We start from the raw sequence: 17,468 nt of genomic DNA, 5'->3' as shown, positions 1-17,468 counted from the left end.
GATGCGATTACGATTACGATCCGAACGAAACTAAAAGTGAGATGTTCCTCTCCCACAGGTGTTTGTCAACTTTGCCAAGGAGCAGATGGACGACGATGACCGACTGAGAGAGGTGGCTATAAACAGAGGATCAGATGCAGCTCGATCCCGCACACCTCGGTAATCCATTCTAACTGCCTATCCCTCGCTAACAGCTTCTTTTGAACCTGAAAGATCAGTGTCTCAAGTTACTGCTGCTCAGTCATGTCATGTGTTCTCATCCTCCAGATCCAGCCAGCCAGGAGCTGCAGGATCAACGACTAAAGAGAGCAAATGTAGCGAAACAAAACGGCCTCAGCAAATAGAAATGCAGCCTCTAGTGGATTTCTCAGCGAATGGATTAACGTGCACAGAAGAAGAGAATTCTCCGAGTAAAGACCTCACCGAGCTTTTTGTCGTCAAGACATGAACGACCTCTCTGTCTCAGATCTTGATGTTTTGCTTGAGTTTAAAATGTATGTATAATCAGTATTTTGTTTCAAACTAAATTCCATGTACTGAAGATATTAACTACTCTCAGGACCACTCTGTTAAATGATCTGAAAAACTTCTGTATGATGTAATTGCACTTTACTTTGTGTGTGTCTTGTGCAAGTCGGTTTGTTGACAAATCTTATTTATTTATAGTCTATTATATGATTTTTAGACACTGTTTTTCATAATGACGTGAACATCTGTCAATGTCGTGTTATGATCAGAAACTGCTTTCATCACGTCAGCCTTTTTGTATTCATATGTTTCAGTTTTTAAAAGAGTTTAGACAAATTGCACACCTCTGATGCACGCTGGCATAAAAGGAGCTGTGAAACCAAACTGTAAGGTGCACTTACGAATACCGTCTCATTGGAATGTATGTATAAATCATTTTAAGTGGCGGAAAATTGTATATCGCACGTGTAAATGATCTTCACTGAAATGTGCCGTTTCGTCGAGTACATGTAGGGGGGGGAAATGCAAACGCGTTCAAGTTCACAACTGTGTGAAAATATATGTTAAATAAATGCGCAAGAATCTGTTAATCACTTAAATGACGTGTTTGTGCAAATGAATTTTGACACAGACCTCGTCGGCATCTTGCACATCTGCACATTTTTGCTTTTTGCATGCAGGAATTCAAATACAGCTGCACATTTCAGTATTTGTGTCATTTTACAAGTGCAAAACCATTTTAACGCCATGATATTGCACTTATTATTTATTCCTATATATTTTTAAGAACAATAATAAATGTATATGGCATAATGTTTTGTGGGGTGTTTTTTTTTATATATAATATATATATTTCTTGTAAATGTAATTATGCTGATGTATAATTACAGATTAATTCATTCTTTAAAAACACCTGCAAACATTTCTTGCATTATAAGAAAAGAAAAAGGTGAAGAAGAAGAAATAGGGCTGCAGAATATAATGATATAATATTGATATGATAAATGATGTCACGATACACCTTTCTGAGATATTGTAGCTACTGCAAAATCTTTTTATAGTTTCCATTACCATGTACAGTGTTAATTTACTGAACACCGTTCCTGAGCAAACTTGTATACGTATATCGTGATACATACTGTGAACTGTAGAAAGGATATATTCGTTATATCGCCCATCGTTATTTTGAAACCAAACAGAACATGAGATGGAAAATGAATGAGAAGCTCCATAGACAAAGTGGTAGTGTTTGCTTACTATACGCATGCTTTGTTTTGTTTTTCGGTTGTAAAGCCTCACAGGAAGCTTTTTTTTAATATACCAAGTGGAATCAGATTACTAGTGTCAGCTTATAGATGTTATAAGCAGAGAAACACTAAAACATATGATTCAATTCAATTCAGCTTTATTTGTATAGCGCTTTTAACAATCGACACTGTCCCATAGCAGCTTTACAGAAATCTATATATTCAGGATATAGTTTTTAAATGTATAAAATTATCCCTAATGATTAAGCCAGAGGCGACGGTGGCGAGGAAAAACTCACTGAGATGATATGAGGAAGAAACCTTGAGAGGAACCAGACTCAACAGGGAACCCGTCCTCATCTGGGTGACACCGGATTATAAACAATTAAATCCTTTCTATAACTGTGCTCATACTACATGCTCAAATAGTGCAGTTGTGTAACCAGGAAAATTCAGTACAGTTGTTACAGGAAGTCTGTTTTGTTGAACTTCTCCACTGTTCACTGATGGAGATGAGTGCAAAACTGTTTGTGGCAATTGCAGTCCTAACCATCATAGCATAACTGTTCATATGAATTGAGGTCCAAAGCCTTCTTATGGTTTTCAAGCGGTTCCATCCTCAGCAATCTCAATGATCTTTAGGCTGCAGCATGTGGGGCCATGGGGCCATCCTCAGCAGCAGCACGTGCCTTCCAATTGATGAGAACTCCAACCAGAAGTAGGGCATCAGGATGGATCCCGCAGGTCCGGAGAGCAGAAGGGGTCAGGATCGCTGGTTTCTCAGGAGTATCATGTGTAGCTCGACAGAAAGAGAGAAGGAGAGATTATTAGGTATGCTTATTATTTGCTTATTGCTCCAAAATGGTTAAAGACAACGCACGGTGGCTTAGTGGTTAGCACGTTCACTTCACACCTCCAGGGTCGGGGGTTCGAGTCCCGCCAGGGCCCTGTGTGTGCGGAGTTTGCATGTTCTCCCCGTTCTGCGGGGGTTTCCTCCGGTTTCCTCCCCCAGTCCAAAGACATGCATGGTAGGCTGATTGGCGTGTCTAAAGTATCCATAGTGTATGAGTGTGTATGTGATTGTGCACTGCAATGGACTGGCACCCTGTCCAGGGTGTACCCCGCCTTGTGTCCGATGCTCCCTGGGAAAGGCTCCAGGCTCCCGTGACCCTGAAAAGGAGTAAGCAGTAGAAGATGGATGGATGGATGGTTAAAGACAATCTACTTTGAATGAGTACAACACTATATGCCTGTGAGCCCTCTAGATCTGCTCCTTTACCTAAGAAAAATCTATACACAAAAGACTTGAGTAAACAAATATGTTTTCAGCCTGGACTTAGATACTGAGACTGTGTCTGAGTCCCGAACAATAATTGAAAGGCTGTTCCATAACTGTTGTTTTTTTGCAAAAGAAAGCTCTTCCCTCTGCTGTAGCCTGAGGATACTCCAGAAGCATGACTGGGAAATAGACTGGGTGGGTATGTAACATGTTTATTTCAGAGTAATTGTGTGGCTTTTCTGTTTTAAGTGTTCTAGGAAGAGCGGCGATGGAGTGAAGGTTGGGGCAGACTGACAACAGCAGTTATGCTCCGATCACTACAGGCCCAATTGTAATCACTGAGCAATTTTCCCGGCCATTGATGTGGTCACTGTGACCCTGTTAAAGTTTCTTCCTCTGTGAGCCAGTAATTCAAGATAATTGAATGTTTCTCATAAAAGCACTTCAGCACTGTGTGTCATTTGTGTGCTGTCTGCTGTACTAAAGAGACAAGGGAAAAAGCTGCACTGTTTAATTGCGATGTTTCTCTGAACATTTTGCTTCGGTACAGAATGAGAATTGTTCTTTGTTTCAAATATGAAAGGTGAGTATTGTGTAGAAAAATATTTATTGCACAAGATATTCTGACTGTGACTGTTAGTGATTTTCAACATTAAGCCAGTTTGTTCAGTTTATGTTTTGGATACTATATATTATTCTTGATGGAGGTGAACTGTGTATGATGGACTCTTGATCACATGTTTGTCTGCAAAATAAGTGGGTTTTGCTACATTCTAATATCCGCCATGTCAAAAAAAAAGTTTCCTTTGTTTCCACAGTCAGCCTCCCAAAACTGCACTAATGACTTGCATCAGCTCTTCCAGAAAAAAAAAAAAGATTTAAAAAGAAGGAACACGCATAGGACCATAACATATTCTACCATGTCAGTGTCAGTGCTGTGCTGAGAATAGGCCACCACTCAAAATAAAATGATTGGTTGTGGTCCTATGCTTGTACCTTTTTACTGATGGATGGGCTGACAAAATTGTGCATAGCACTTTATGGATTACAGTCAATAATTTTATACCTACAAAGTAACTAGGTTTACCTGAAGAGCAAATGAGTGCAGGGACAAGACCAGGATACTTAATAAAGTGTATCAGTAAAAAGGAACAACCATAAATCCACCACTGAGCAGATATTATTAGAGTGTTGGACTATTCTGAGCACAACACTGACACTGTAGCTTGTGTGTAGCACTATAGTGTATCAGGCAGAGCAGTGTTGCTCAATGTCACTGTGTTACTGAGTTCAGAATAGTCTGCCATCCCTGCTGAAAAATCCAGCTTAGTGTGACTAAAACACAAGTCAAGCTGGTCAAGCTGGTAGACTAGATAGATCTAGATAATAGGTGCTGGTAGAAAGGAAACCTTCATCCATCTCATTCATCATACATCTTCAGTAACTGCTTTATCTTGGCAAGGGGTGCAAAAATCCCAGGGAAAAAACACTGGGCAAGAGGTGGGAATACACCCTCAGGTATTGTGGGATAGCTGTGGCTCAAGTGGCGGTTTAATTCCTGGCCCACGTACCTGTAAATGCCGAAGTGTTCTTGGGCACGACACTGAACCCCAAGTCCGAACGGCAGGTTAGTGCCTTGCATGTGTATGGTGTGTGAATGGGTGAATGAGAAACAGTGTAAAGCACTTTGTAGAACCGCTAAGGTTAAAAAGGGCTATATAAGTGCTGGCCATTTACCCTGGATCAGCCACCGGTCACACACTCTTAGTCTAGTCAGTCTACCTACTAGTATGTTTTTTGTGTGGTCAAATGAAACTGGACAGCCTGGAGGAAACTCATGTGGGCAAGGGGAGAACATGCCAAAGTCCTCATACCCTGCTGAAAACAAAACAAAACAATGGAAACCATCACAGAAATTCTACTAGTTTAAACTACAAATTGTATTACAATCCATCACCTAACCATCAAAACCATTACCATTATTAGTCTTTAATGGTATCTACCACACATAACATGCCACCAACAGAAGGCAACAAATTACCAGTAGAGACCAACAGTGACCGTTACAGTTTCCACTAAAATCAGTGCAATTCCCATTATAACCATTAAAACCACAAGTCCTATGAAGGTTTCCATTGAGTTTTTTTTTTTTTTTTCCAGCAGGGTAAACAGTGAGCCGAGCTCAGGAGAAAGGAAACAAAGTCTAGAAATGCCACACCGTAGACAAGTTACATTTAAGAAAATAACACAACAGCAAGAAAAGCAGAAAATCTCAAACATTCACTGAACAACTCAGTTAAGTGATCAGTAACCTGACCCTGTCCAGGGTGTACCCCGCCTTGTGCCCGATGCTCCCTGGGATAGGCTCCAGGTTCCCTGTGACCCTGAAAAGGATAAGCGGTATAGAAGATGGATGGATGGATGGATGGATAAGTAAACTGGGATAAAACTACCAGCTGGTAAAGATGGTCTACCAACCCAGTCTGTATTCTAGCACTTGGTAGCTGGGTTTTCCCACCAGGAAATGGGTTAAAAATAATAATTAACACAAATTCTGAATGAATAAAGAGCTATAGTATCTGTCTGTACCCAAACAATGTGTTTTAACCAAGTAGCTGGCTACAATAAAGTGGTCTGTAAGTAGAAATAGTTGATACTGTAGCTCTGAGGGTATTGACTGCATTCTGTTTGATCTGGCAACCCGCTTGGCTGGTTTTCTCAGCTAGTTAGCCTTCAAGGCGTCTTGTGAACATAGGACTCAGAATTGACTTCAGTTAAATTTTATTTCATCGTGTCGCTCGAGATGGTTGTGCTTAACAGTAACGCCAACAATGAAGAACACGATATAATGTGAGTAACTGGGTTTGTTATTAATATATCTTGGCCTTGTTGTTGTTGACAACAAGATAGCTAGCACCTAGCAGACGCTAGCTTGGCTAGTAATAAGCTTGGTAGGTAGGTCATCAAGGCGTTATAATGCATATTATTTGTGTAGTTGAGGCTTGGGTTAAAAATGTATATATTTAAGAAAAAATAAATCGTGCAAAATATGTGTCTGCTGTTTAAATGACGCTACATTAGAAAGCAGGTAAATTAATGAGCTAGTGCTTAGTTAGGTTTTTATTTGTAACAATAGTATGAATGATAAATTTCATGCAACCCAGCCAGTTTATTTAATAAGCAAAAAAAAAAAAAAATCTAATTAACCTTGTAATTATAAATCTAAAGAGATCCCCCAGTCTACTGGATCAACTTCTGTTGTCTTTAAATGTGCTTTATAGACCAATTTGACGTGACTGCAGAAGAAAACAGGTCAAGGCGTTTCCTCTGATCTGGCTTGTTTATGACTGAGTGCTTGACTGATGTAACGTTCATTATATCTAGATATTCTACACTCAGAGCTCATTTAATGCATGGACGTTTTAATGTACGCTAAGATCATAAATCAAGGTCTATTCTAAGCCCTGGTCCAGAACTAAAAAATACACCCTGATAGCCATGGTCATTTATAAACAAACAAAAACAAGGCAGGTGGCTGTACAAAGCAGGGAGTCAGAAATGCTGCAGATTTCATTATATTATATTCCCACTTGCACGTAAAGTCTCCCCAAGAACATATTATTGTTTACCATATACTATAATAAATTATTCATTCAGTGTCCTAGTAACTACCAAGACAGCACTGGAACATCTCTATGCATTAATTAAGACTTAAATTTAAAATTTTAATCTCTACACCCTGTTTATAAATCCATGGACCTTTTATATCATCCTTAGTAGAGATGCACCTATACAAAATTTCTCACCCAATTCTGATAGCCAATTATTCGGAGTGATATCGGTAGATACTGATAACCGATTATTCGGAGTGATATCGGCCGATGCCGATGGCCGATTATTCGGAGTGATATCGGTAGATACTGATAACCGATTATTCGGAGTGATATCGGCCGATGCCTATAGCCGATCATTCAGAGTGATATCGGTAGATACTGATAACCGATTATTCGGAGTGATATCGGCCGATAACGATGGCCGATTATTCGGAGTGATATCAGCCGGTGGCCGATTATTCGGAGTGATATCGGCCGATGGCCGATTATTCGGAGTGATATCGGCCGATGACGATGGCCGATTATTCGGAGTGATATCAGCCGACGACGATGGCCGATCATTCGGAGTGATATCGGTAGATACTGATGACCGATTATTCGGAGTGATATCGGCCGACACCGATAACCGATTATTCAGAGTGATATCGGCTGACGACGATGGCCGATTATTCGGAGTGATATCGGCCGACGACGATGGCCGATTATTCGGAGTGATATTGGCCGACGACGATGGCCGATTATTCGGAGTGATATCGGCCGACGACGATGGCCGATTATTCGGAGTGATATCGGCCGACGACGATGGCCGATTATTCGGAGTGATATCGGCCGACGACGATGGCCGATTATTCGGAGTGATATCGGCCGACGACGATGGCCGATTATTTGGAGTGATATCGGTAGATACTGATAACCGATTATTCGGAGTGATATCGGCCGACACCGATGGCCGATTATTCGGAGTGATATTGGTCGATAACGATAACCGATCATTCGGAGTGATATTAACCGATACCGATAGTTCTGCCTTTTATGCCTTCTTTTAAATTAATAATTAATTCCACAATTGTGAAGGAAATGCAAATAAAAACTTTTTCTCCATTTCAACAAGTTGTTTCACAGTAACTGGTCTCATAAACAGAAAATACATTACTCTAACATTAACACATGAACTAAATTCTGAAGATTAAAGTAAGATTTCTTCACTTATTGAATGTTATTAATTCATATTAACATTGACTGAATTCTAAAAACCTCCTGTTAGACTCACATTCACTCTCCACAAACACAAGCATTTCTACTTCATCATTAAATATCAAACTGATAATATATAATATCCACTTTTTATATATTAACATTAACTGGATATGAAATACACTACTCTACAAATATATTTTGCTGTGTAATATATATATATATATATATATATATATATATATATACGCTTTTGTCGATTCATCTTTATTTAAATCTTTCAGCGGTGTAATGGCGCTTTAATTCAGCGCGAGTAGCGCGGCACAAAAAAATTCGACTCAACAACGAAACTCCCGTTTCACTGCTGCAGCATCTGGTGTAAAATTTTATCAGTGCACAGATAACAGAGATTACAAACTGCAGTTTTGTCGTCATTTCACACAAGAGATATCATCTTTACACACAGCACGAAATCGATGTGTTTTCCCACCCTCTCTTGATTGACGGGATATAATCGGCCCTGATCATCAGATGTTTTTCTCTGAGGTTTTGATTCTCAGGGAACCTGCTTCAGGAAGGCTGCATGCAAAGAGGTTTCAACAACATTTGTATGTTTAATTAGTAAGTGATGTGATGCAGTGTTCAGAGAATCTAATCTCAGTTTTCTCTACTAAATGTGATCACTGTATGAGCCGTTATGCTGAGGCTTGATTTCTACTAGTTTGCAGACTGTAGTGTACAAATTCTGTTTATTCGTTAAATAATAATGGTTACTTTGTTGCATAGCAACAAGCCACTTGTGGTGAATCTTTTCTGTGGCAATAGAAATGGCCGAAATTAAACATAGGTATTGTAGATTTTTTGTCATTTCTTTGCGTTAGTTCTTGTAAATTGTTGCATAAAAACAGTGGAACGCTTAAGATTACCTATGTTTTATTTGGGACAGCTGTCTTGTACTATTGATTGACTTTACAGTACACTTACAGTACCTGATAGCTTCACTCGATAAAAGGGCCTGTAATGTAGACTACCGGTCGAAAGTTTACAGACACTCGTCTGAAATGTTTCTCATGATCTTAAAAACTTTTTGATCTGAAGGTGTATGATTAAATGTGTGAAATCGGTGTTGTAGACAAAAATATAATTGTGCCAACATATTCATTTCTTTCATTAGAAAACGAACATTTTATTTACAAAAAATATATTTTTTTAAATGGATGACTTTGAGCGAAATATTCCGAAAAGCATGGCTAATAATATAGCACCTTGAGATATTAATTCTAGACTGATGAAGTCTCTTTTTTTCCCTTTTTCTTAGCCTGATAGAAGAGCGCTGCTCCTCATTGCCCAGCTCTCCTGCCAAACGGGTGTCTCCAGCCAAACGGAAGCAGTTCTTTATAAGTCAGGCCATAAGGAACTCTGACCTTACACCCAAAGCCAAGGGTAAAAAAAGCTTGAGAAGACTGGAGAACAGTAAGTGCTTTTTAAATTACTGTTATTATTATTACTATTATTATTTTAAATCTCATTTGGTTTGGTGTATCTTTGCAGTAGAGCAAGCATGTATTACATACATTGAATGTATTACATACATCACTGAATGGCTTCATGACAATACAAGCATACTCATCTGATTATTTGTTCTGAAATCTTTCAAATGATGAAACTATGAGATATGCTGTGCTCAACTAGAGCCATGATCGATCTTAAGATTGTACATAGTTTTTCTTTTCTTTTTCAATTTGTTTCAACGAATAAATAGCTCGCTACCTGGATAATCTCCTGGAGCGGGACGAGTGCTCCAAAGATGAGACTGAAGCACACGAGACGGCCTCGCCGTCTATTTTCACTGAAGCATGCACCAATGGACATTATGTGAAGGTACAGCATCCTGTTCCAGTGATTCAATTTCAGTATGGTCTAGTGTCTTTAAAATAGCCTTTCCCCATCTCTCTCAGTACTGGAGTGACTTCATGAACCGCTCAGGAGAGGAGCAGGAGAAACTGTTGGCCCTGCTGGATGAAGAGACAGCAAGACAGAGTAACTCTAGCAAGGCCCCAAAAGACCAGAGAGAGTGTGAGGCTTCACTCACTCCTCACCTGTTTACATGAATAAACTGTTATGTTGTGGCCAGAGGTAGCTCAGCAGTTGAGGATTTTCACTAGACCAGAAGAGTTAACGTTTCATTTCTGTGACTGACAGAAAGCCATTGCTGGGCCCTTGAGCAAGGCCCTTAACTTTTTGTTTGGATAAGATCATCTAGCAATTGCATATGTATATGTGTATGTATGTATGTATGTATGTATGTATATTATGTGCTCATATTATTCTTTGCTAACCATTTATCATGGTAATCAGCAATTTTTTTTCTCTCCATCAGTGAACTCTGCCGCTCAGGAATGCTTCCAAAGAATTGATCGGAAGTTGCGTGCAACATTGAAACGCAAACACATTCCCAAGGTGAGTCCTAGTTTTTTCTGTAAATTACACTATACTGTGATTGTTATTAGACAAAAAACAATATCCTGTACACATGTTGTCTGTGCTCATATCATGTACGCTGTATAAACTGTCCCTTTAAAGACTACATTGGAACTTCTGGAGAGTGACCTGCTGACCTTTTTTGAAGCCCACCCACAATCTATATATGTCGCCAAACTTAGCAACAGGTATGTTTGCCTAATAGCAATGATGGGGTCAGTAATAGTTTCTTGTATTTTATGTAGGAAAATGTAACATTTATTAAGTGTTCAATTCAGTGTTTCATTCATAACATGTTTATACCAGTTTTGAGAGACTGTTGCTTCATGCCATTTGCCAGTACATGGACCTCGCCTCAGCCAGTAAGTCGATCAAACATTTGTGTGTTTCTCCTGCTAGCCTTCTTTCCACTGAGGAACCTTATCTCAGGAACTTAAATCCTGGTACTTTGGAGCTCTAAGTCTTAGCTTACAACTAAGAGTTCTACTAAGACCACATTCTCCAGTCTTATCCAAAAAAGATCCAATGACAGATATGCTTAGAAGACTCTAAAATTTCCTAGGTAAAAATGTCTTTATAAAATCGCCAACAACTTTATAAACTGGCATAATAAAATGACATGCAATATTTTGCATCGGGGAGTTACAGTTCTGTACGTTTAAGCCTCAGACCCATAACCATAGAAACAATATATGACATTTACTAGTTAATTGTAGTATTACTAAATCAGGAAGAGTAAAAAAATGTAGCACAATTATACACTCACTGAGCACTTTATTAGGAACACTATGCTAATACTGAGTAGGGCTTCACTTTGCTTTCAAAACAGCCTCAATTCTTCATGGCATGGATTCCACAAGATGTTGGAAAATTTCCTTTGAGATTCTGGTTCATGTTGAAATTCCTGCAGATTTTTCAGCTGCACTTTCATGCTGTGAATCTCCCGTTCTCCCACATCCCAAAGGTGATCTACTGGATTCAGATCCGGTGACTGGGAAGACCACTGAAGAACACTGAACTCACTGTCATGTTCATGAAACCAGTTTGAGATGACTTTTGCTTTGTGACGTGGTGCATTATCATGCTGGAAGTAGCCATTAGAAGATGGTGAATTGTGGGCATGAATGGATGCGCATGCTCAGCAACAAAACTCAAATAGTCTGTGGTATTCAAGCGATTAACAGGCCCAAAGTGTGCCAAGAAGACATTCCCCACACCATTACACCACCTCCACCAGCCTGGACTGTTGACACAAGGCAGGTTGGGTTCATGGATTCATGCTGTTGGTGCCAAATTCTGACCCTCATGGATTCTATATGGAATTGTCCATGAAAATCCCAGGAGATCAGCCGTTATAGAAATACTCAAAACAGCCCATCTGATACCGGCAACCCATGCCACAGTCAAAATCACTGATATCACATTTTCCCCATTCTGATGGTTGATGTGAACATTACCTGAAGCTTCTGGTCCGTATCTGCTTGATTTGATCCACTGCTGCTGCCAGGTGATTGGCTGATTAGATAATTGCATGAAAGAGTAGGTGTACAGGTGTTCCTAATAAAGTTCTCAGTGGGTGTATGATCTGTATCTCTGTTTGATTTTTTTTTTCTTTCTTTTTTTTTTTTTTGGCTTTGACAGTTCCAAATCGCTCCAGTTCATAATTGGGGCTGTTTTTTGTAATCCTGTTGTTACGGGGTTTTTTGTTTTGTTCATGCTTGTGATATTTAGTTGGTTCTAGTTCCCAAAAATGTATATAAACTATGCATTACTATGAATGCATTACGCAGTTCCAAACTTCGTGTTAATGAACATGGTCTTTCTTTGTCCCGCGAGCTTCATATTCCCTCCTCTCCGAAAGTATTGGAACAGCAAGGCTAATTCTATTTTTTTTTTCTCTATTCATTTTGGTTTGAGATCAAAAGATGAATGAGACAATAGATCAGAATTTCAGCTAGATGGGTTAAACAATTTAAATCATGGCATCTTTGTTGGCAGACCCCACTGACATCACCAAACTGTTGCATTTTTCTTTAGCTTCTTTCAGTTGTATGTTTTGTTGTTTTTCTCTCTTCAGTCTCCCCATCAGGAGGTGAAGTGCTGCTCAACTGGGTTAAGGTGTGGTGATTGACTTGGCCAGTCTAAAACCTTCCACTTTCCCCCTCGATAAGGTCCTTTGTTGAGTTGGCAGTGACCCTAACCCTAACCCTTGCTGCATGATAAAGTTCCTCCCAATTAGATTGGGTGCATTTCTGTGTAAATTGGCAGACAGATTATTTCTGTAGAGTTCTGAATTCATTCTGCTGATACCATCATGAGTTACATCATCAATAAAGATTAGTGATCCTGTTCCAGATGCAGCCATGCAAGCCCAAGCCATGACACTACCTCCACTATGTTTCACAGATGAGCTTGAGTATGTTTTGGATCATGAGCAGATCGTTTTCTTTCTCCACACTTTGGCATTTCCATCACTTTGGTAGAGGTTAATCTTGGTTCCAGAACATTTGTGGCTCGTCTCTGTATTTCTTGTGAATTCTAATCTGGCTTTTTGATTCTTACTGCTGATGAGTGGTTTGTATCTTGTGGTATGTCCTCTGTATTTCTGCTCTTGAAATCTTCTTTGAATGGTGGATTGTGATACCTTCACCCCTGCCCTGTGGAGGTTGTTGGTGTCACTAACTGTTGTTTTTGGGTTTTTCTTCACATCTCTCACAATGTTTCTGTCATCAGCTGCTGTTGTTTCCCTTGGCTGACCCATTCAGTGTCTGTTGCTCAGGACACCAGTGGTGTCTTTCTTTTTCAGGACATTCCAAATTGTTGTATTGGCTATGCCCAATGTTTGTGCAATGGCTCTGATAGATTTTCCCTGTGTTTTCAGCTTCAAAATGGCTTTTCTCCCATAGACAGCTCTCTGGTATTCATGTTTGTTTAGCTTTTTTTCATAACAAATGCAGTCTTCACAGGTGAAACCCAGGGCTCAAACCAAGAGTAGACATTCAGAGCTATTAAATCTTTAGACAGTCAGTGTAACAGGGCACACCTGGGCAGCAAGAAACACCTATCAGTCATATGTTCATATGTTTTGATCGCTTGAAAAAAATGGGTGGGTTCAAACAAAAGGTGCCACATTCTAAGTTGTTTAACACATCTAGATGTAAATATGAGGACATGAAAGCTGATATTCTGATCTATCATCTCCTATTCAGACTTTGATCTCAAACCAAAATGTCTTCAATGTATGGCAGGAAAAATTGACCGAAAGTTAAAAACTTTAAAGTTTAAAAACCTCATGCTCACACGACTTTTATTTCGCCCTGGTGCACACGTGTAGTCTCGACCAGCTTTCAAAAAAGAAAAGAAAAAAAACACTGATTAGTCAGCCGCCTGTATTTGTATCCATTTAGAACACATATTCGTTATACAGTAGGTTACATCCTTACAAAGTAATGTTGTATAACTGTCAATATGAGCCCAAAGAGTTGTGTTCTAGGGTTTGAGTTCCTGGTCAGGTTCTGGCACCAGATTTTGTCTTGAGTCGAAAGGCTATTCATGATTGACAATGCATGATTTAATAGACAGAACGATACATTACCAGCATGTCTTATATCACAGGCACTGACTGTAATGGCGCACGACAGACAAAGGTTGTGAATAAGCAAGAGGAGTTCCTCCCTCCTTCACCATTGCTCTCAGCTTATTTGGAGCAGAGGAGCTGAGAGGACGACCGTATTCCTGCACTGCCATCCAAACTGGCCAATATGAATCGTAGAAGCAGCTTTAAATAAACAGTCTGTGTTCCTCGCCTCTACCAGTGACAAAAGAAAGCCTTTGTTTTAGAGAGTGTGTCACTATGTTCTGTAATAGGCTCATGCACTTGCCATTTGGACTTTAAATAGACTTTTAAACGACGCACAAAAATCCAGTATAAATTCAGAATATTGTCCTGACAGATGTACAGTTTTGTCATAAAGGGCTTTTATAGGTGCTACCATTAAATTTTAATGATAGGTTTTTACTACAAAAACAAATCACACACAATTCATAAAATGATCCTGGTTTTCATGATGCTTTTTAAAAATGTACTAAGCTTTATTTGGTAGTTGATTCGTTTTTTCCCCCAACCACACTGTTTTGTACATTCTGGCTTATGAAATCTTGTATAAATCTTGCATGAGTAGAAGAGAAAAAAAAAGTATTTGCAAATACCCTGCTGATAACATCTTGAAGTATCTCCGAAGTATCTGCAGCAGTGACACAGCTGATAGATTTTAGTGTAGTCAACCGTATCTTCTTACCATAGTGTTTCTGCTTTCTCACAACTATACTGAGGGTATTGTTGAAACTAATCATGATTAATTTAGAGATTTTTCAGTTTCGAATGTAATGGTTCAGCATACGTACATGCGGTCAGGCTGTCAAAGTGAAAGGTGTAGAAAATCACTTTTGGCCATGCTAATTGTTAGTGGATAAAAGAATTGAAATGAACTCAGTAGTACTTGCAGTTTTATTTCATTACTCGCTGTCCATACATAGTGTACCGATGGATAACTGCCATTTTTAATGCTTTAATAATTTAATCTTAATCTTATATTTATGCAGACATTCACATGAAATGATGTATGGTAGAAATGGTGATGTTATCGTAGTCAAAAACTGTGCCATATGTTGTGCTTTATACTTTTGAAATTTTTGTTAAATTATAGTAAATTAGTATTTAAAGTAAATCCTAGAATCCAACAGTTTACACTGCAGAAATTCGAATATAAGTTCTTTTGTTTGGTACTGATAATGGTGGACGTCATTGACGTTATAGTTCGAGTTAAGGAAGCCTCCAAGGCGTGTGACGTCAATAAACTCGCATTACTTGTTAATGTTCTTCGCCCTGTTGTCACTCGGTCATGAAACTGATAAAAAAGCCAAACCAATTTGCACTTACAACTATGCCTTACACGTGCATGCCGATTTGTCAGCAATGTGTTTTTTTCATGTCATACGTTTATAGAGCAAGAGTCGCTGTGGTTTACAGTGCGAGGAGAAAGAATGTGGAGAGACCTGACCAATCAGGGCGTTGGTGTTGCAAACCAAATTGTATAGGTGTACGGTTGCTCATTTTCTCAGGCACCAAACCTCATGAATGTGGATTTCTGTACACATTGAACACATTTTTATTCACACAAAGCCAGGTGTTCCATATTTTTCTTTAGATGCAACAACAACAAAAAAATCTGGGCTTTGGGGCCGTTGTAGAATATCTACACTTGTGTGCTATTGTTATTGTGTATATAATATACTGGATAAACAGTGGGGTCCAAAAGTCTGAGACCACATTGAAAATCTGTTTTTTTCACATTGAAATTTTGTTTTGTTTTTTAAATTGGAAATAAACAAAAGGTTTTTAGAATTTTGAAGCATTTAAAACAAAGAATGTAAATGTTCAATATCTTGAGTATTTAATATTCAAGATTCTGCACTATTTCTTGGTCCGTATTTAAATGTAAGTGAATTTATATTGATCATGATAACTTCGGTGTACAGAACATCAAAGATTTTCCTCATGCCTGATCTCTTCTATTAAACGTGTTCAAATGACACTGATGATGGATTTGACCTAAAATGGATCATAAGGTTTTGCACAAACTTGTGTGGAGTCCATGCCAGCTCGAGTGCACACTGTCATTAAAGCAAAAAGAGGACGTACTGAACACAAAGACATTTATGTAAATATTTCAGAGTCCACTTTTTCACTCAAGTTCTTGTCAGTAATGTCATTTGTAATGGAAATTGTTGTGTTCAATTAGAAAAGAACGCACAGTAGAAGCATTTTCATTAGTGTTCTCAGATTTTTGGACCCCACTGTATGTATAGGTAGTTAGCATCATTCACTGTAAAACCAAGAATGCTTCAGTGTGCATCTTTAGATGTGTGACAAATAGGAAAATGACTCGTGTTAAGATGATTTCATATGTATATGACCATTGTGTGATGGGTGCAAGCCATGAATGACTGTCTGTACCTACAGTTGAATAAATACTCGGTCACCTTAGTCTCGAATATTTGGTGTTCGTTGTTATTTACTCTCACAGTAGCCATGTAGTGCTGTCCAAGTTTTACTGATTTATTACAAACTGAAATATTTTAAAGGCCTGAGAGTTTTAATGTTTTTGTAATTACAAACACATAAATAATTTCTTGAGCAGTGTAACAGAGGTGGTAGCCGTTACAAATTAATATGCACTATGAGAAACAGCCATGTACTGGATCTAGAAGATTTACGTATCCATATTTCTCCACTCCTTTCATGAATGTAGAATAATTAATTTGCTGTTTCATAAATGCTTTTATTTGACATTTTTATCTTTATATATTTAAAATTCCTGGAGATTTTGAGCTTTAAAAATTGTGATATAAATAACAGTCATTATACCACAGCACTGTTGAACTCTCAAATCAGATTGGTCAGAAGATGTCGATTTATTTACTGTTACAGCATGGCTCTGATTGGTACCTGCTGCGAGGCAAATTAGAGGGTTTTTTAAAATTGAACAAATTTTATTAATATGTCCATGAAACCATCCATTTTCTATACCGCTTATTCTACTGGGTCGTGGGGAACTTGGAGCCTATCCTAGGGAGCATCAGGCACAAGGTGGGGTACACCCTGGACAGGGTGCCACTCACATAGACATTCACACACCCATTCATACACTACAGACACTTTGGACATGCCAGTCAGCCTACCATGCATGTCTTTGGACTGGAGGAAAAACCCAGAGTACCTGGAGGAAACCCTGCATCATGGGGAGAACGTGCAAACTCTGCACACACAGGACACGGCGGGAATCGATCCCCAAACCCTGGAGGTGTGAGGTGAACGTGCTAACCATTAAGCCACTGTGCGCCCGTCATTTTATTTGTATGATGGATGCTGCACAAGAATCTAAGACTAATAATAAATGGATTTTTTTAACCTTTCCTTTATTGTTATTTAATAAAGTATAAATCCTGCAGTACGGTTCTTCGAAAATTTGATAGATTGAATAAGCAATGTCTATGAACTGGGGACTTGTGATGTCCCAGAAAATGATCTGAAACATAATGAGCTCAGTGGCAGTGCCTAAGGTGTCACTTTAGTGGGAAGTAGACCTCCAATTTTGGCTAAAATGCCTGACTTCCATGGCCTCT

The 17,468-nt window shown here is 38.9% G+C and overlaps 2 protein-coding genes across 2 annotated transcripts in view; both read left to right on the top strand.

Annotated features, from left to right (window-relative positions):
- abca7 (ATP-binding cassette, sub-family A (ABC1), member 7) overlaps positions 1–1,267 on the top strand; it is a 29,015-nt gene extending 27,748 nt beyond the window's left edge. Inside the window, exons 49-50 of the mRNA XM_053634123.1 lie at positions 59–159; positions 268–1,267. Coding sequence (XP_053490098.1) covers positions 59–159; positions 268–448 — 282 coding nt within the window. The 3' untranslated portion in view covers positions 449–1,267. The remainder of the gene's footprint in view (positions 1–58; positions 160–267) is intronic.
- Positions 1,268–5,486: 4,219 nt separating this feature from the next.
- Positions 5,487–16,338, top strand: r3hdm4 (R3H domain containing 4). Its single transcript, XM_053634144.1, has 8 exons — positions 5,487–5,844; positions 9,121–9,275; positions 9,565–9,683; positions 9,761–9,878; positions 10,183–10,262; positions 10,386–10,471; positions 10,590–10,645; positions 13,899–16,338. The coding sequence occupies exons 1-8, from the start codon at positions 5,798–5,800 to the stop codon at positions 14,000–14,002; spliced, it is 765 nt and encodes a 254-aa protein (XP_053490119.1). The 5' UTR covers positions 5,487–5,797; the 3' UTR covers positions 14,003–16,338.
- The last annotated feature ends 1,130 nt before the right edge of the window (positions 16,339–17,468 follow it).

The sequence above is a fragment of the Ictalurus furcatus genome, chromosome 10, assembly GCF_023375685.1.
Source record: "Ictalurus furcatus strain D&B chromosome 10, Billie_1.0, whole genome shotgun sequence".
Taxonomy (NCBI): domain Eukaryota; kingdom Metazoa; phylum Chordata; class Actinopteri; order Siluriformes; family Ictaluridae; genus Ictalurus; species Ictalurus furcatus.
The sequence above is the reverse complement of the archived record's forward strand: the minus strand, read 5'-3'. Positions and strand labels throughout refer to the sequence as shown.

What these genes read in the sequence shown, in the direction of transcription:
- r3hdm4 (XM_053634144.1), top strand. Translation starts at nt 5,798, where the DNA reads ATGGTTGTGCTTAACAGTAACGCCAACAATGAAGAACACGATATAAT. An exon ending in AACGCAAACACATTCCCAAG is followed by an intron (nt 10,263 to 10,385) that starts GTGAGTCCTAGT and finishes GTCCCTTTAAAG; the next exon opens with ACTACATTGGAACTTCTGGA. An exon ending in CATGGACCTCGCCTCAGCCA is followed by an intron (nt 10,646 to 13,898) that starts GTAAGTCGATCA and finishes CTTATATCACAG; the next exon opens with GCACTGACTGTAATGGCGCA.